Source organism: Oncorhynchus mykiss, chromosome 17 (assembly GCF_057628025.1).
Source record: "Oncorhynchus mykiss isolate SJ-2025 chromosome 17, ASM5762802v1, whole genome shotgun sequence".
Taxonomy (NCBI): Eukaryota; Metazoa; Chordata; class Actinopteri; order Salmoniformes; family Salmonidae; genus Oncorhynchus; species Oncorhynchus mykiss.
In genome coordinates, this window is record NC_143038.1 from 17,094,857 (window position 1) to 17,114,676 (window position 19,820).

Sequence of the window (19,820 nt, forward strand, 5' to 3'; positions counted from 1 at the left end):
TATTGACCTTGTATTGTTTTTTTCCCATCTGGGTGGTAAGCCTGTATATAAACCCTTAAGCCTCTGATCTTAATCTCGTTGCTGTCAGTTAAGAGGATTCTGGCCTGGCTGGCAGTGTATATGCAGATTTACTACAGGCGGCCATGCTGGGAAGTATTTTTTATTATGATGGTAAAGCAATTTCCTTTTAAATACTTTAAAAAAAATATTCTTCAAATGTGTATTCCAGTTCCTGCGCAGGTTCATTTGTTTCCATGCATTTTGCCTGGTCTTTTTTTCTAAATCAAAGCCTGCAAAGTCAAGGAAAGCTGAATCTGATTTCAGTGTATACTTTTTTTGTGGAGCAAGAGCAAAAACTCCTGCCTAGATGGTCAACTGCCCCTTAGGCCGTTTCAAACCAGAGAAGTTGGTTCTATGTGGCATCGATATGAGTCAGAAACATTCATTTCAGAGTCAAAATTGACGACAAAGTATAAAACTGTGTTTTGTAAGTGAATTTATCACAACTACTGGAGGGTTGGGTATGGATTACTTAAAGCCAATTTATGGACATTCTGGTTTGGACATACAGCATTTACTGTGATGCAGCCTCTGCAGAAGTCAGGACATTCATACTTGTGCTTTTCAGAGCAGAGCTGTTGTCAAGGAAGTGAGTTTGTGTGTGAGGAAGTGAGGACATATCGCCGCCACCTTCCGTCAACCAATGTTAATACGGAGCTATATTGTTACAAAATTTGGGAGGTCACGGCGAGACGGCACGGAGCTTGATTTGGCCTCTGCAAGCCTCCTCAAAGTTACATTCAACATGGTTACTTCTGCTGCCTGTCAACCGTCAAACTACTGGTGATGGTGAGTACGTTAGTAGATAGCTGTTCCTATGCAACATTATTTGATAATGCTAGCGAGCTAAAGTACATCAAGCTAACGTGTAATGTGATGTAGCATGTCAGAAGGGACAAAAGGTGATACAAATAAGACAGGTATAATATTTGTACATTGTTATATTAGCAGAACATTGCTTTTAACAATATTATGTGTAGTATGGTTTATTCTACATGGAACTGTTACACTTGAAAGTTATCAAAGCACTTTATCAGCTTCCTCCTGGAGGTAGCTTTGAATTTGGCAGTAGCCTAGAGAGTGGTATGAGAAGAGTGCCATCCTCCTGCATCTCACATCTGTCTGTAGTTATTGAACACTTCTGGACCCATGGGTTGAGGCAAACTCTGTCATATCCAGGATGAGGTGCACTCCACCCCTCCTGCCACCTGATTGCACCTGTCCATAACCTGAAATACATGACATAGATGGAATGGACTTCATCCCCCACTGGAGACTTGAAGACAGAACCTCACCCAGAGAGATGTGCATGTCAGCGTGTGGACATCCAACGAGACAGTTGAAGTTGTACTCCATGCTAGATCTGGTTAGACAGTTGAATTTGTACTCTACACACAACTTAGTAGTTCCCCAATGTTGTTTCTAGGGATGGGCATGAGTAATCGAGTAATACTCAAGTACTCAAACAGACATCAAAACACAATCTTTAACCAGAGGTGACATTTTTACAAATACTGTAAAACTATTTGGTCAAAATGTAGTCTTGAAGCAACTCTAATTTGCTTTGATGCTAGTGTACCATTTGTTCATGTGCATCTCCCTAAATTCACTTTCCCCACCTTGTCTCACTCACTCAATTGCTTTCTAACCGCTCCCTCTACACATTCTTGCTCCTTTAAAGCCGATTTATCTGTCTGCAGTGGCCATACAGCATTTATAGCAATGAGGCCTCTGCAGAAGTCAGAGCATTGATACTTCTTGCGCATCGTGGGGCTGTCATATGTGTCCAATAAATTGTTCTGCACCGCACCACTCGTAGTTATTCAGGGAGAATCTCTATCTATCCCGATAACTACTAGACACTGGCTAAAAGAAAAGACCTTACCTCTTTTGAGATGTTGAAGTCCGTTTCCCAGTGTTTGACATAGGAGCTCAGCCAAGATAGCATGAAGTAAAATGGCTGCACCGTTTTTTCTCCTGCATCTCCATCCCGAATCTCCACATTGCCAACACAATTAGCTTACTTTTAGTGTGTATTTCACACTATGTTGAGGTAAAAATCTGAGTATAATGCTTGCATGGATGTCAACCCCAATACATGTTCATGTCATTGTCATCAATCAACTGCATTACAGTTAAACATGACTACCGCCACCGATTTCTGTATACTAGCTAATGCTACCAGTTTATACGAACGGGAGTTAGCATTTAGAAGCCACTTTTTCTAAATCTAAAAAGGGACAACTTCTAAATGTTATGCAGCCAAATATATCTAAATCTTATTTTAGTGACCCCATTGTGGGCATTTTACAATCAATCATGACATATTTGACAAATATCTACTTTGTTAGATCAGATTTGTTGATTTGTAGGCCAATCCCACATTCTGCATTCCATTGACCTCTTTACGGCATCTATCCCTATTACCTCCCGATCTGCTGGGGACAATAAAAGGCCACTAAAACGTACAGTTTTGTCACACAACACAATGAAATAGATGTGTCAACTTTTGAGGGAGACGCAAATTGGCATGCTGACTGTAGAAATGTCCACCAGAGACTGTTGCCAGAGAATTTAATGTACATTTTTCTACCTTAAGCCGCCTCCAACGTCGTTTTAGAGACTTTGGCAGTATGTCCAACCGCCTGCCTCACAACCACAGACCTCATATAACCACGGAACACAGACTACAGAATCCTGTGTAACAGAGTCTCCCATCAATATTTTAAATTAATTCAGTGGCACTAACATACCTAGATGAAGCATGGATTGTAGACTGTTCCATGCCTCTGGTGCACAAGACGAGAAGGAAGTCTTGCCTAATACTGTAAATGTCCTGGGGACTTTAAGTAGCAACCACCTAGCAGACTGGGTATAGTAACTTCTGGTGGTGAGGGAGACCAGATTACAGAGGGAGTATACCCAAAAGGGCTTTGTAGATGAACACATACAAATGTAGCTTTCTGCGCACATAATGTCTCGAATTTTGAGGGAACTTTCTGACACAGATGTCTCAACTTTTGAGGGAGCGCACAATTGGCATGCTGACTGCATATACAGTGGGGCAAAAAAGTATTTAGTCAGCCACTAATTGTGCAAGTTCTCCCACTTAAAAATATGAGAGAGGCCTGTAATTTTCATCATAGGTACACTTCAACTATGACAGACAAAATGAAAAAAAAAATCCAGAAAATCCCATTGTAGGATTTTTAATTAATTTATTTGCAAATTATGGTGGAAAATAAGTATTTGGTCACTTACAAATAAGCAAGATTTCTGGCTCTCACAGACCTGTAACTTCTTCTTTAAGAGGCTCCTCTGTCCTCCACTCGTTACCTGTATTAATGGCACCTGTTTGAACTTGTTATCAGTATAAAAGACACCTCACCACATCCTCAAACAGTCTTTATGTTTACAGATGAACATGTTTTATTGTATGGTTACACATCATCATGATCGGTCTTCATGTCTTTCCAGGAGACTTGCAGAACAAACAAATCTTCTGCGTGAGGTCGAAGCAGTGGCTGGTGAAGAAAGAGAGGCTTGTCTACTTGGCTGTGGAGTGCAGAAAGGACCAGACTGTTGTCTACAAGGAGCCAGAGTCACAGCCCCCCAAACCTAACATCCCTGCCAACATCGCCTCAGTGCCAAAGCTTGCTAAACCAGCTGCCATTACCCAAAACGTGCAGCCCCAGCCGCAGGACAACGCCAGCCCCGAGGGTGAAGAGTGGCCGGTCAGGACAGCGAAGGTGGAAATCTCAGATGAGATTAGTCTGTCAATGTAGACATGGCTTGTATTCAGGACAAAGTTTATTTGTTCTGGGGACTGTGGTAATTTTACACAGCAGTATGCAGGAATACAGTATATACAGTAGAATAAATACTAATACTAATACTACAGTTCTACAAAGGGAATAATTGCATATGGTGTGTTTGGGTGGTGCAGTGAGGTGTTCGGAGTCACTTTGATACAATGGGAGTTTGCTGTTATGGGACCTTTCACATCTTGTCTTGAGTCATCAATTTCTTTGTATCCAAGCGGTATCGTCTGTGAGAGAAAGAAGAAAATGCTATTACACATTCATGGAATACTGTCAGTATTCCTACTGTAGCAGCATGCAGTAGAATATGAGACATCTCACAGACATGTTAACTAGCTAGCTAGCTACAACACACAGGTATAGATACCCCAAGTCTAATATGAGTCACCAAGCCAAAGTCATTCCTTTATTCTCAAGTATCATCATCAAAACATTTCTCAAATTTTGCTCATAATGAGAGGCACTGGGGCTAGTTAGCTAGCTACAACGTTAGACTACAGTACATTTTAGGTTTAGCAAACAACACAGCTCGCTAGCTAAACTTGGCTAGCTTGGCTTGTAGTGGTTCTAACAAGCCGCAATATCGCCGAATCAATCACCAAATTGTACTGAACAACACTGCTTGCTGGTCTCATAATTATTTTTCTTGCCATCTCAACTTCTCTTCAGTGTATTCTGGCTCAAATAAATAGGGCTGTATGTTCCTATGTAAAAGAAAATAAAGGGTTTGCCGTTCAGCTCTTCTTAGAAAGAGGAAGTAGTCATTGTAGCAAATTTTTGAGCATTCTCGGTAACATAGCTCCTGTGAACCTGTAAACTAGTACCGCCCCCATTTTTAAAAGCTTGCCTTCGAGGGTGGGAACAAGGAAGTATGGCTCCCGTCAGGCAAAGCCGTCTTTGCAAAGCCAGTTAAAATGAGTCAATCTAGATATCCTGCAATGTCCTGGCAGATAGGAACATCGTTGAGAAAAGTCCAATGGCTCTATTGAACAAGGACAACCATATCTACTCGCGTGATCGTGCAGTCGGCGAAACACAAAGGCCACAATAATTGCTTAGAAACGTAACTCCATTCATGTTTTGATCAGACAGCAGGCTCAATCAACCAATGACATCATAATTGTCTGAATCACCCTCTCATCACTCTCTGGAAAAACACCCCAAAAAGTCTCTAGCGGTGAAGTTTCCCTTTAAGGGAAGTACACAAACACTGGCTATCCTTGCATAGGAAAGAGAGTTGTGAGGAGGGCAAAGCACTGCCACTATTGGTTGATTTCTTCCACATATCGCTCAAATAGGCAGGCTTTCAGCTTGTGATGACTGGACAGGCTTTCAGCTTGTGATGATTTTACTTTACTGTAACCTACATCCCAATACAATAACATTAATGTTGGCATTTGGATCATGGACATTCGTGTAGTGAACTTGTATGAAGGGCATTCTATAATGATAAAGTTCAATGATACACTTACTGGGCAGTTTATTAGGTAATACCCGTTCATGAAAGTGGATCGCTCCATTTTCCGTGGTTTGCTACAATGCCTTCAGAAAGTATTCATACCTCTTGATTTATTCCACATTTTGTTGTGTTACAGCCTGAATTCAAAAGGAATTAAATATTTTTTTCTCACCCATCTACACACAACAACCAATAATGACAAAGGCAAAACATGTTTTTAGAGGTTTTTGCGAATTTATAGAAAATTAAATACAGAAATGTCTAATATACATAAGTACTCACTACACTTTTGGTGGCGATTACAGCTGTGGGTCATTCTTAGTAATTCTCTAAGAGCTTTCCACACCTGGATTGTGCAACATTTGCCCATCATTCTTTATACAATTCTTCAAGCTTTGTCAAATTGGTTGTTGAACATTGCTAGACAAACATTTACAGGTCTTACCATAGATTATCAGTAGATTTAAGTCAAAACTGTAACTCGGCCGCTCAGGAACATTCACTGTCTTCTTGGTAAGCAACTCCAATGTAGAGTTGGCCTTGTGTTTTAGGTTTTTGTCCTGCTGAAAGGTGAATTAATCTCCCAGTGTCTGGTGTACTTAACTCTATTCTGTTTCTTTTTTATCCTGAAAAACTCCCCAGTCCTTAACGATTACAAGCATAACCATAACATGATGCAGCCACCACTCTGCTTGGAAATATAAAGAATGGTACTCAGTGATGTGTTGGATTTGCCCCAAATATAACGCTTTGTATTCAGGAAAAAACATTTTTTATTTGCCACATACAGTATTTTGCCGTATTACTTAAGTGCCTCATTGCCAACAGATTGCATATTTTGGGATAGGTTTATTCTTTACAGAACAAATGGGTTGAAAAAAAATTGAAAACAGTATTCTAATTTGACATTATTTGTTTGGTATTTTGGTATTTTATTAGGATCCTCATTAGCTGTTGCAAAAGCAGCAGCTACTCTTCCTGGGGTCCACACAAAACATGAAACACAATACATAATACAGAATTACATAATACAGAACATCATTAGACAAGAACAGCTTAAGGACAGAACTACATACATTCTTAAAAAGGCACACGTAGCCAAAATATTAATGCATCCACACAAACTAGGTCAAATTGGGGAGAGGTGTTGCTTTATCTGTTTTTTGAAATCAGGTTTGCTGTTTATTTGAGCAATATTGTCACGTTCTGACCTTGATTTTCCGTTGTTTTGTATTTATTTAGTATGGTCAGGGCGTGAGTTGGGTGGGCAGTCTGTTTGTTTTTCTATGTTTTGGGGCATTTCTATGTTTTCGGCCTAGTATGGTTCTCAATCAGAGGCAGGTGTCATTAGTTGTCTCTGATTGAGAATCATACTTAGGTAGCCTGGGTTTCACTGTGTGTTTGTGGGTGATTGTTCCTGTCACTGTGTTTGTTGTCACAGGATAGGCTGTATAGGTTTTTCACGTTCCGTTTGTTGTTTTGTAGATTTAAGTTATTTCATGTATCGTTCATTTTCCATTAAAGAACATGAGTAACCACCACGCTGCTTTTTGGTCCGCTTCTCCTTCTACAGACGAACGTCGTTACAAATATGAGACGGAAGGAGTTCCATGCAGTAAGGGCTCTATATAATACTGTACATTTTCTTGAATTTGTTCTGGATTTGGGGACTATGAAAAGACCCTGGTGGCATGTCTGGTGGGATAAGTGTGTGTGTCAGAGCTGTGTGTAAGTTGACTGCAAAAAAAAATGGGATTTTCAACACAATGTTTCTTATAAAAACAAGAAGTGATGCAGTCAGTCTCTCCTCAACTCTTAGCCAAGAGAGACTGGCATGCATATTATTAATATTAGCCCTCTGATTACAATGAAGGGCAAAATGTGCCGCTCTGTTCTGGGCCAGCTGCAGCTTAACTAGGTATTTTCTTGCAGCACTGGACCACACAACTGGACAATAATCAAGATTAGACAAAACTAGAGCCTGCAGAACTTGTGGTGTCAAAAAAGCAGAGCATCTCTTTATTACGGCTACACCTCTCCCCATCTTTCCAACCATTGAATCTATATGTTTTGACCATGAGTTTACAATCTAAGCTAACGCCAAGTAATTTAGTCTCAACTTGTTCAACAGCCACACCATTCATTACCAGTTTCAGCTGAGGTCTAGCACTTAAGGAATGATTTGTACCAAATACAATGCTCTTAGTTTTAGATTTGTTCACGACCAGTTTATTAATGGCCACCCAACTCTTTGTTAAGGGTTTCAGTGACTTCATTAGACGTGGTTGCTGATGCATTTGTTTGAATCATCAGCATACATGGACACACATGCTTAATTTAATGCCAGTGGCAGGTCATTGGTAAACATAGAAAAGAGTAGAGGACCTAGAGAGCTTCCCTGCAGTACACCACACTTTACATGTTTGACATTAGAGATGCTTCCATTAAAAGAAAGCTCTGAATTCACAATATGGCAGAGGTTGAAAAGCCATAGCACTTAAGTTTTTTCAACAACAGGTTATGGTCAATAACAGTCAATAACAAGGCTGCACTGAAATCTAACAGTACAACTCCCACAATGTTCTTATTATCAATTTCCTTCAACCAATCATCAGTCATTTGTGTCAGTGCTGTACATGTTGAGTGCCCATCTCTATAAGCATGTTGAAAGTCTGTTGTTAATTTGTTTACAGAGAAATAGCATTGTATTTGGTCAAACACATTTTTTCCCAACAGTTTGCTAAGAGCTGGCAGCAAGCTGATAGGTCTGCTGTTAGAACCAGTAAAGGCCGCTTTACCACTCTTGGGTAGCGGAATTACTTTAGCTTCCCTCCAGGCCTGAGGACAAAGACTTTCCTCTGCTCAGATTAAAAATGACAGGAGTGGCTATAGAGTCAGCCACCATTTCCATCTAAGTTGTCAATGCCTGGAGGTTTGTCATTATTGATCGTTAACCTTTCTGATCTCCCCATCCCGGATCCGGGTTCGTGAATACAGACTCAAGCTCATTACCATAACGCAACGTTAACTATTCATGAAAATCGCAAATGAAATGAAATAAATATGCCATCTCTCAAGCTTAGCCTTTTGTTAACAACACTGTCATCTCAGATTTTCAAAATATGCTTCTCAACCATTGCAAAACAAGCATTTGTGTAACAGTATTGATGGCTAACGTAGCATTTAGCATTAGCATTCAGCTGGCAACATTTACACAAAAAAACAGAAAAGCATTCAAAAAAATCATTTACCTTTGAAGAACTTCAGATGTTTTCAATGAGGAGACTCTCAGATAGCAAATGTTCAGTTTTTCCTGAAAGATTATTTGTTTAGGACAAATCGCTCCGTTTTCTGCGTCACGTTTAGCTATGAAAAAACCCCTGTATCCAGGATTGTGTAAATCTATCAGCAAGCTCATTAGCATAACACAACGTTAACTATTTATGAAAATCGCAAATGAAATGAAATAAATATGCCATCTCTCAAGCTTAGCCTTTTGTAAACAACACTGTCATCTCAGATTTTCAAAATATGCTTCTCAACCATAGGAAAACAATCATTTGTGTAAAAGTAGCTAGCTAGAGTTAGCATTTCGCGTTAGCATTTAGCGTTAGCATTAGCGTTAGCATCCAGCACGCAACATTAACAAAAACATAAAAGCCTTCAAATAAAATCATTTACCTTTGAAGAACTTCTGATGTTTTCAATGAGGATACTCTCAGTTAGATAGCAGATGCTCAGTTTTTCCAAAAAGATTCCTTGTGTATTAGAAATAGCTCCGTTTTATACATCACATTTGGCTACCAAAAAAAATCCATAAATTCAGTCCTCAAAACGCAAACTTTTTTCCAAATTAACTCCATAATATCGACTGAAAACATGGCAAACGTTTTTTAGAATCAAGCCTCAAGGTGTTTTTCACATATCTCTTCATTGATACATCGTTCTTGGACACATGCTTTCTCTCCTGAATCCCAGGAGAAAATGACCGCACCTGAAGATTACGCACAAATTTAGACAAAGGACACCGGGCGGACCTCTGGAAAATGTAGTCTCTTATGGCCAATCTTCCAATGATATGCCTACAAATACGTCACAATGCTGCTAAGACCTTGGGCGAACGACAGAAAGTGTAGGCTCATTCCTTGCGCAATCACAGCCATATAAGGAGAGAATGGAAAACAGAGCTTCAGAAATTCTGCTAATTCCTGGGTGATGCATCATCTTGGTTTCGCCTGTAGAATGAGTTCTGGGGCACTTACAGACAAAATCTTTGCAGATTCTGAAACTTCAGAGTGTTTTCTTTCCAAAACTGTCAAGAATATGCATAGTCGAGCATCTTTTCGTGACAAAATATCGCGCTTAAAACGGGAACGTTTTTTATCCAAAAATGAAATAGCGCCCCTAGAGCTCTAAGAGGTTAACAATCATTTTCCCACCTCTCCCACACTAACTTTACAAAATTCAAACACTGCACTGCTTTTCTTTCCGTATTTGTTTTTTATACATACATATAATTGCTCACTTTTTGTTGTGGGCATTTCCTGCCTAAGTTTGCCCACTTTGCAAATTAAATAATAATTAAAATAATTGGCAACATCAAATGGTTTTGTGATGAATAAGCCATCTGATTCGATAAAAGACGGAGTTGAATTTGTCTTTCTGCCCATAATTTAATTTAAAGTTCAAGTTTTTTCCCATTCTTTATATCATTGATCTTGGCTTCATAACAAATGTTCTTCTTTTTGTTGAGTTTAGTCACAAAATGTCTCAATTTGCAGTAAGTAAGCCAGTTAGATGTACAGGCAGACTTATTAGCCACTCCTTTTGCCCCAACTCTTTCAACCATACAGTTTTTTAATTCCGCATCAATCCATGGAGCCTTAACTGTCAGTTTCTGAACAGGTGCATGTTTATCAATCGGAAGAAGCAATTTCATAAATGCATCAAGTGCAGTGTCTGGATGCTCCTCAATCACATCAGACCAACAAATATTTTTAACATCATCCACATAAGAGTCACAGCAAAATCGTTTGTATGATCTCTTATACACTATTTTAGGCCCAGCTGTTCGAAATGTGGCTTTCCTGGATATAGCCACTATATTGTGATCACTGCATTCAATGGGTACGGCTATAGCTTTAGAACAAAGTTCTACAGCATTAGGAAAAATGTGATGGATACATGTTGATGATCTTGTTTGTGTAGTGTTTGTAAACACCCTGGTAGGTTGATTAATAACCTGAACCAGATTACAGGCACTGGCGACAGTAAGAAGCTTCCTCTTGAGCGGACAGCTTGATGAACACCAGTCAATATTCAGGTCCCCAAGAAAGTAGACCTCTCTGTTTACATCACATACACTATCAAGCATTTCACACATATTATTTAGATAGACTGCTAGCACTTGGCGGCCTATAGCAACACCCCAAAAGAAAAGGCTTTAGATGTGCCAAGTGAACCTGCAACCACAACACTTCAATAACACTTGACAAAATATATTCTCTAAGCATTACAGGGATATGGCTCTGAATATATACAGCAACTCCTCCCCCATAAGCATTTCTGTCTCTTCTATAAATGTTATATCCTTGTATTGCTACTGATGTATCATCAGCAGCAATTGTGTGTAGGCCAGTGACCAAAAAAATCTAAATGTTATACATTTCAAATTCAGCCTGTAATACAACAACATTTGGAAAAAGTAAAGGGGTGTGAATACTTTCTGAAGGCACTGTATAAAAAGCAGGCATACAGGCATCCAGTTACTGTTCGATTGAACGTTAGAATGGGCAAAACGAGTGACCTAAGCGACTTTGAGTGCGGTGTAATCATGTGGCAGGTGCACAGGATCCAGTATCTCAAATGGTCATGCTCATGGGTATTTCACGCACGACAGTGTTTAGGGTTTACAGAGAATGGTGCGACAAACAACATCCAGTTAGCGGCAGTCCTGTGGGAAAAAACTGGTCATTGATGAGAGTGGTCAAAAGGATAATGGTAAGAATCGTGCAAGCTAATAGGCGGGCCACAAACAGACATAATAACGGTGCAGTACAACAGTGGTGTGCAGAACGGCATCTCGGAATGCAGAACTCACCGATCCTTGACACGGATGGGCTATCGCATCTGATGACCACACTGGGTTCCACTCCTATCAGCTAAAAACAAGAAGCGGCTCCAATGGGCACGCAATGGCGTACACTGGAAAATTGAGGAGTGAAAAAACATTGGCTGGAACACGACAGCAAGTTCAGTTTAATCGAGTGGCCTGCGCAGACCCCAAACCTCAACCCAATGGAGCATCTTTGGGATGAGATGGAACGGGCTGTTCACAGCATGAATGTGCTGCTGTCCAATCTGCAGCAACTGCGTAATGCCATTGCATCAGCTTGGACCAACATCCCTGTGGAATGTTTCCGACACCTTGTAGAATGCCCTGAAGAATTCAGACTGTTAAAGAGGGAAAGGGGGGTCCGACCCGGTACTAGATGTGTACCTAATAAATTGTCCGGTGAGTGTGTGTTGCATCCATGTTGAGAAAAACAACTCTGCAAATATTTTTAATATTTAAAACTACTGAAAATGTTCACACAGTTGGTTCACTAAATTATTTTATTTCTGTCTTTGATGGGATGAACTCAACATTGTAAAGGTTGACTATTATTGACATATATAGTGGCATTTAAGTGCAATTTAAAAGTTGCATTTAGCAAACTAATCATGTCAAACTTCTGTTGTGGGTTAAATGATAACAGAGCATTCAAATGACTTCTTCAAACAATAAATAAATGGCATAACAGGCCTCAGAATGACATTTAAAACTGTGAAGATATGAATATTACAGGTCAAATCAAGCACCTTAGAAGTTGAGAAGCTACTAATTCCTTTGGGGCAGGCCTCAGGGTGGATACTTGCTGCTGCGGTGCTTTGTCGCTGCTCTGGCAGTCAGTAGCGAGTGCCAAAGCCATGGATTTCCAGTTTGGGGATGTCCCTCTCGTTAGAGAACTCGGCGTGGTCAATGCGTGAGCTGGGACTCCCCACCTTACTCAGCCACACCTTCCTACGGAAAGAGAGAGAAAAGGCCCACAATTCCGAGTCAAAACAACACCTCACAAACTGTCACTGGTATTCAAAACCAGGACTATAAAAGACACGCAACATGATTTTCAGTTTCAGGCAATAATCTCTTCTGATAATATTGTATGTAGTTCAGGTGTTTTAATGAGGCTTTTGGGACTACTCCATTGATTCCATTGTACTGGACTAAACAAAATAAAGGGCAGACAATGTATTAAACAATCTATTTGACCCAGGTCTGGTGTCAATGCATTGACAGACATAACAATAAATATTGCCAGCTACAGCCAAGATTTGGCTGTAATAGGCCATATGTTTTGAGTCCCCAGCATAACGCAAACACAATGGGAGCAATTCATGTTGGTGATAATCTTCTCCTGGGTACAAGCGATGAGCTACCACCAGAGGACCTATGTTCCCTCTCCTCGCAGTCTGTACGCTACATCCCTCATGCTGTATTCAAGTGAATCAAGAGGTCACTAAATGCATTATGGTCCTCTGAAGGCCCATCACTCCATTCTTATTGAATGAGTGCGAGCAGGAAGGCGCACCGGTTGGCAGTCGGAAGCTTTTTTTCAAGGTGCGTCTGTGTTGAGACTGCCGGGAAACATCTTGCGTTGGAGGCTAAGATGGCGGAAATTGACTAACAACCAAAGAGAGATGTATGTGTCGTTGCCATGGAAGAGATGTCTCATTCTCTCTTACAAGGGTGCATTGATATTCCCTTTCAATGAAATACAAGTAATTCTACTGGTGGTTCACAAGGCTATGTATTATCAAGTTGAGCACAGAGAGTGTCTGAGCTTTGGGAATACAGGATTTTTTTAAAAGCCTAGAAAATACAGACTACCCAGTAATAAAAAAAATGCTATCTAGTTAACTCTGAGAATGTTATAATGCTGTCAAATATGTTGATTATTGTGCATTGTCCCTGACATAAACTATATAAATAACTCAAATGTTATCAATACTGACATTGTAAATATAGGATACACACCAAGGTGTATAAAATAGAAAAAAAAACACTGAAAATTACAAATCTACTAAATAAAAAAATAAACGCAACATGTAACGTGTTGGTCCCATGTTTCATGAGCTGCAATGAAAGGTCCCAGAATTGTTGCATACGCAAATCTGGCTTCTTCACCTGCGGGATCATCTGAGACCAGCCACCCGCAGCTGATGAAACTGAGGATTACTTATATCTGTAATAAAGCCCTTTTTTGGGGGGGAAAAAATAGCCATCCCCTCCCATGGCTGCGCCCCTGCCCAGTCATGTGAACTCCATAGATTAGGGCCTAATCAATTTATTTAAATTGACTGATATCCTTATATGAACTGTGTAACTCAGTAAAATCTTTGAAATTGTTGCATTTATATTTGTTGTTCAATATACATTGACAAACTACTATAGCACATTTCTGAATCACAGACCACACACACACACAGAGCATTTTAAATAGGTACCACATTCAGACACAGGCTATTACAGTATTATACACAATGTATTAAGTGCATAGATCTGCCCAGTTTTTCAGGAAACTAAACCCTAACAAAAGAAAACAGGGAAATTTGAAAATAATTGCACTTGCTAGCTGCCGAGGGAGGGAGGTATTTAGTCAAATGAATCCTTTATGAACACCCACCCTTGCTTGTTTACATTTCCCTATCTCACATATCTGAGTGGTCGCCAGAGGAAGACCTTTATTGGATGTCTATAACCTTTCTTTCCCCTTTGCGTTTTCTATAGAGGTGTGAGTAAGAGCTTTGAAAACATGCTCCTTCTCTCTCACTCTACCACATCCGCTGGTCAATAACACCCCCCCCCCCCCCCCCCCCATGTATACACAGTGGAGCCCATCTGTGTTCTCAAGCGCAGGCTGCTACTCATTGTTTTCAAGGGAAGAACTGGGAGGTTCCAACCCTCTCACTGGTTTGGGGAAGTTAGATAGCATTGAAAGTAGTGGGGGGGGGGGGGGTTCCCACATTGCTGTTCCTGTAAAGTGCCTTCATCGTAAAGTGGTACCATTACTTTGTGTACTGCTTGACAAGAGCTCTTTGAGACATAGCTAGATCTAACATTCCAACAACATCTTGGATTAGTTCAAATTAAGCTAGCCTTATCTCCACACTACTGAAAAGGATCAATTCAGATACAAGGCCCCAAAAAAAACAGATAAAGTGATGAAGTGGTAGATATCAGGACTAAGACATGGAACAAAAGGAGTTAAGTCAGCAGACTAGCAATTCCAACCCTGCCAAAGAGAGGTGGAAAGTAAGACAGGGGAAATATTTATTGTTCATGAAAGAGAGAAAAAAGAGGGGGGAATGCAGGCAGACTCCAGCAGATTCCAACCCCGCCTGCTCTGTCTGTTTCAATATTTAATGACCAAACACATTTCTGTTCTCACATCTCGTGTTCGCAGGCCGGAGTGAAAAGGAACACTTTTTTTTTGTGCAGCAAAAGCTCAACCCTCAAAAGGCAATGTCAGGCACAGTTGAATGACTACAAACACTGCAGTGTGTACATAAAAAAAATACACATACTTCAAGAGGAACCCTCCCCCCAAATTTCAGAGCTAGATAAATACTATATAGCCAATGGGTGGAGGAGCTGCCCAGAGAGATTCATGTTAAGGTAGTTTAGGGTAGTTTTTATAATGTACCATTTTTCATCACGTAGCACATTTACCATTATGTAAGTCACAATACAATAGAAATTAGAAACAAGCCAAAGGATTTGGAGGATCCATTGCAATCAATCTCTCTCTCTCACACACACACACACACACACACACACAGTGAAAGGAAATACTCCCCTGCTGGCCGGACCCTCCTCCAGCTCTCCAGTACATCTTGTTCCCATTTCCCAGTTCGTAGAGAACCTGGTGATGTAATCCACAGCTCGACCCAGGCTGACTTACTTTCCCATGTACCTCGGTTTTAGGAACTACAGGCTGAGCCACACCCACCAAACAGGTCAGGGAAGTAGTAAGATGAAGTTGCCCCTCAACACTGATCTGAAGTCAGTTTAGCGTCCTTTAGTTTTGTGCAAGCATGGGCAAAAGGGAGTTCCCTGAGATAAACAAATGAGAAGCCGGCACACGGAATATTGCTGCTCCCCAGTGCTTTATTTCTGCACCCAAATACTAATTCCTTTTTCTCAGTAATATCCATTAGTCCAGCACCGGTATTCGCAAGTTTAGGATGTGCATATCACCCTTCTTTTCTTCAAGAGGGAGTTTCTACCATACACCAGTCTATTCCTTTTAAATCCATGAGGGGGAGTTTGTGAGCGCACCTTTTGGGGATACACAATCAGACCACAGCCTGTGACTAGGCATGGGAAGCTCTATTCTAGAGTATTCCATGGGGCAGGGATCATCAACTAGATTCAGATGTGTGCCAATTCCTTCTTGAGCAGATGGTCAGGGGGCCCGAACATACTAAAAAAATATGTTTTAGACTGCAAATTGCCCGCAAGAAGCACAAACAGATATAACATTTGACTAAAACATAATCCTTTCAAACATTGCTTACATTTGTATATGATCACATATATCTCTCTATTAAATCCCCCCCCAAAAACCCACCAGTTGGGGAACCCTGGCATTTGGTAAGGCTGGGCATATGATGACACCTACTGGCAAAGTACTACTTTGCATTCTCAATATACAAAGGTATTATCTCTAGTAAAGACAGTAAGTAAGTAAAAATGTATGTCCTCTGTTAAGCTCTCACAAGTGTGATGATATTAAAGTAGCTGCATGGTGTCAGTGATACTCTTGCCTGGTTTCAACCAATGTAACTGCTCTGAGGTATGCCTACATTTTATTACGTTTTTTTGCACTGATTCTTGCATAGGCTCGATGTACACTCACTGGACTCTCACCACACACTCACACATACTACACTGACTAACACACACACACACACACATTGAAGCCACACACACTCAAAAATTCACACTCTTCACATACGCTGCTGCTACTCTCTGTTTAGCTATAGTCACTTTACCTCTACCTACATATTACCTCAATTACCTTGACTAACCCCGTACCCTTGCACATTGACTCAGTACCCGTACCCCTTTTATATAGGCTCATAATTGTTATTTTATTGTGTTACTGTTTTTCCTTTAGTTTATTTAGCATATGTTTCTTACTTTATTACAACTTTGCATTGTTGGCTAAGGGCTTGTAAGTAAGCATTTCACAGCAACCTGCATGTGCAAAAAACTATTTTATTTGATACATGTAGTATAGCTATCATTAAACACTTTACTTACATGTATGAAGCGGTATTAGCTGTTAAAAGCATGTATGAGCCTTTATGATTAGAATAAGGCTTATAATATGTTCTCTCTCTGTGTGGCAACCAACTCAAAAACTGTCTTTAAATGGTAATGCAAAATAAAAAATATTGAGTGTTGTGATGCTGATGGCTAAATTCCATTGAACCAGCATTGCAGTATCATATAAAAATTCCCCCAACAGATTGGGGTGCTGTAAAAAAAATTTAAAAAAATAATAATAACAGGTAGACCCACCCCTCAGGTAGCTGATTTGTTTATAGAATAAGATGTGTTCAGCAGAGGAGGCTGGTTTGACGCCGTTCCATTGATTCCTTTACAAACATTTCAATGAGCCCTTCCTCCTACAGCTCCTCCCACCAGCCTCTTCTGGTGTGCAGTAGTTTGTAAACCAAGGCATTGCTTAATGCAGTAAAATGGAATGATTCATTGAATCGTGTCCTGTCTAATGAATTGTATTGTCTATCTCAGAGTGGACTTACATTTCCTTGACCTTGTCATGGGGCCCCTGTAACTGGCCAACCACGGTTCCTTCTCTTGTGTTCTTCACCCAGCCATTAACACCCAGCTTCTTCCCCTGGTCTTCTGTGTACTGGAAAACAAAGGACCAAAAGAAAGGAAGGAAAAATGGCACGGGGGTGTCATGTCAGTGCAGTAACTGGGGTTATCTTCTTATAAAGATAACACTGTACAATGTATTTTAGAAACGGAACCAAAGATTCTCTACACTGTGTGTGGGCTACATGAAAATGCTAACACACTTCACTTTATCAGTACGTATGGAACACAGAATTTAAAAATAAGAGTACAGTTAGATGAAAGAGGGGAAAATACTAACACATTGCAAATCAAAATGGAATGTGATAGGTTTTAAAATATATATTTTGTTCTACTTTTATTTGATTGTTTAAAAAAAACATTTTCCTCAACATGTAAAAGGCTAAGTGAAGTTGCTCACCATTCTGAAGCAAACACCTGTAAGAACAAAAGAAACATGAAAAGAAATAGGGGTAATTCATATCCAAATATTCCCGATTAGCTATATCTTGCTTTATTGACTTGATGACCTGATCCTTTCAAGAGACTAGTAACTGTAGAGAATCCAAAGGGCCATACACTGTCCTCTTTGGATCTCATTCAAACCATTGACCACAGCACGGCCAATGTGTACAACAGTCCTGACGCGTGTAATACGGTTTTGGAAACATCAGAAATTCTACTTTCATATCACGCCCAAATATTTTTTTCAAATGCAAAATATACACTTACTGTGCACCGTTTTAACACAGATTATAATTCCCTTTACCTGAACTATGACACTTCCTGAGCTAATGGAATCAAAGGCAAACCAAAATTATAACATTGTCTCGAAGCTATTACACTTCTTCCCCTGGTCTTTTTTTGTGTATCTTTTATATTTGTGAAGTTATTTTGGGATGATAATTAAATTCGCAATCAAGGATAAATTGTTTTTAATTAAGAGCATTTCATGCCTAGATCAATTCCCCTCAACAATATTCATGGGCTAACTTGCACCGTGCCATAGGAGGAAACAATTGCATTTGAAAATATGGATAGCAGCATGCTATGTTTCGGTTGCACAGTGAAAATTGTTACCAAACTTGCCTACTCAGTGAATCTACTTCAGGCAGTGTGCATTGTGTGAGTTGACCATTTTACATACAGGCACAGGCTCACCCCCCAAGGCAGACAACTAAACATGCGCAGGGTAGCCTAGTCAGCCTACCTACCCTGGACGTTCCCGAATATCTCGAAATCTACAGAGGCAAGCTTTTCACCTCCAACATCAACGTTGGTAGACATGGCAAGTAAAATAACCACTAAGGATAAAACTAAACTATATAGGCTTTCCACACTACCCATGCAATAAACCCAGGCCCTCTCCCGGCTAACGGATGTAGCTACTTTAGTTGCTTTCCTCAAAGATAAGTCTGAGCTATGCCCTGCTCACTGCCACCATTTTTTCTTCTGTTTATGCGTCTTCTTCTAATTTAAGCAACTTTAGTGGTGAATTACTACCACCTACTGGACCAGACAGAGAAGGTCTAAAACCTGCCTAATCTCGGAAACCCTGATCTTAAATCATGCGTAACTGCGTCAGATCCTCCATACTGTCTGTCCACGAGAGGTTAAACCCTGTGATAATATTTGTTTTTGTGGGGGGCCTATATTTGTCCTGTTACTGGTAATGTATTATTTTGCATATCCCAACTCCCCCTGAGACACCCACAATTATAAAGGACCTCTGGGGCAATTAGGACTAAAGGCCATGCTCAAAGGTACAGCAAAATAAATATCTACATATATTTTTTTCCTTTGTCTGCTCCAGTATTCAAACAGCAACCTTTACAGTTACTGGCTCAACACTCTGACCTCAAGGCTACCTGCCATCCCTTATTCTGATGTTTAGCTGATGTTTAGCTGACACTGAGTTTGTGCTCAAGTACTCAAATTTTAATGTTAGCTGTCCCCCATGGCGGAAGCACCCCAGCTGCTGGTAGAAAAAGGTTGAGAAACATTGATTTAGCATACATATTGGACGGTACAAAACTATCTGTAGATGAAGTCTCAATAAAAGGATGGAAAATATTTTATTTAGATCTTCATTCTTTATGCATTAGGGTTCTGGTTGGCTCAGTTGGTAGAGCATACAACTTGCAATACCAGGGCTGTCGGTTCAGTTGCCATGGGGGCTCAGTATGAAAATGAATGCACTTACTACTATAAATTGCTCTGGATAGAGTATTTACTATAATGTTTTGAAGGTACAGTTGGTTCTGTAGATCAGTGAAACAAAATCCTAATTTAATGAATTTACGTTTTATTGTATAAGGTCACTAAATGTGAGTAATTTCAAACAGTACATTGGAATGGATATTTTACAGTAATGTGCATAATTCTCAACTCATAGGTAACAGCTTTGAACATGTTCCAACATTTGTTGAAAAAATAAACAGGCTACAGTATATTTTCACGTATCAGTATTACCAGTACTGCAAATAACACATATAATTTTTCAAGTTTACAGTATATTTTGCCTCCTGTGTTAAAAAAAAGTATTTTATTG

General features: G+C 40.0%; 1 protein-coding gene and 1 long non-coding RNA gene across 3 annotated transcripts; one reads left to right on the plus strand and one right to left on the minus strand.

Moving 5' to 3' along the window:
• Window positions 1-671: 671 nt before the first annotated feature.
• On the plus strand, window positions 672-6,881 carry LOC149975753 (uncharacterized). Its single transcript, XR_016487789.1, has 2 exons — window positions 672-849; window positions 3,538-6,881. It is a non-coding gene; the product is annotated as an uncharacterized LOC149975753 (long non-coding RNA).
• acyp2 (acylphosphatase 2, muscle type) lies at window positions 3,453-18,728 on the minus strand. Of its 2 annotated transcripts, XR_016487788.1 has the most exons (5): window positions 18,484-18,728; window positions 17,691-17,707; window positions 17,215-17,324; window positions 12,202-12,403; window positions 3,453-4,108 (listed from the first exon to the last, which is right to left on the minus strand). XR_016487788.1 is itself a non-coding variant. In XM_021568315.3 (4 exons), the coding sequence occupies exons 1-4, from the start codon at window positions 18,614-18,616 to the stop codon at window positions 12,289-12,291; spliced, it is 375 nt and encodes a 124-aa protein (XP_021423990.1). In that variant the 5' UTR covers window positions 18,617-18,728; the 3' UTR covers window positions 11,938-12,288. The 2 variants fall into 2 exon arrangements, 1 of the variants encoding a protein (XP_021423990.1); XM_021568315.3 differs by lacking the exon at window positions 3,453-4,108 and having other exon boundaries at window positions 11,938-12,403.
• Between the last annotated feature and the right edge of the window lie 1,092 nt (window positions 18,729-19,820).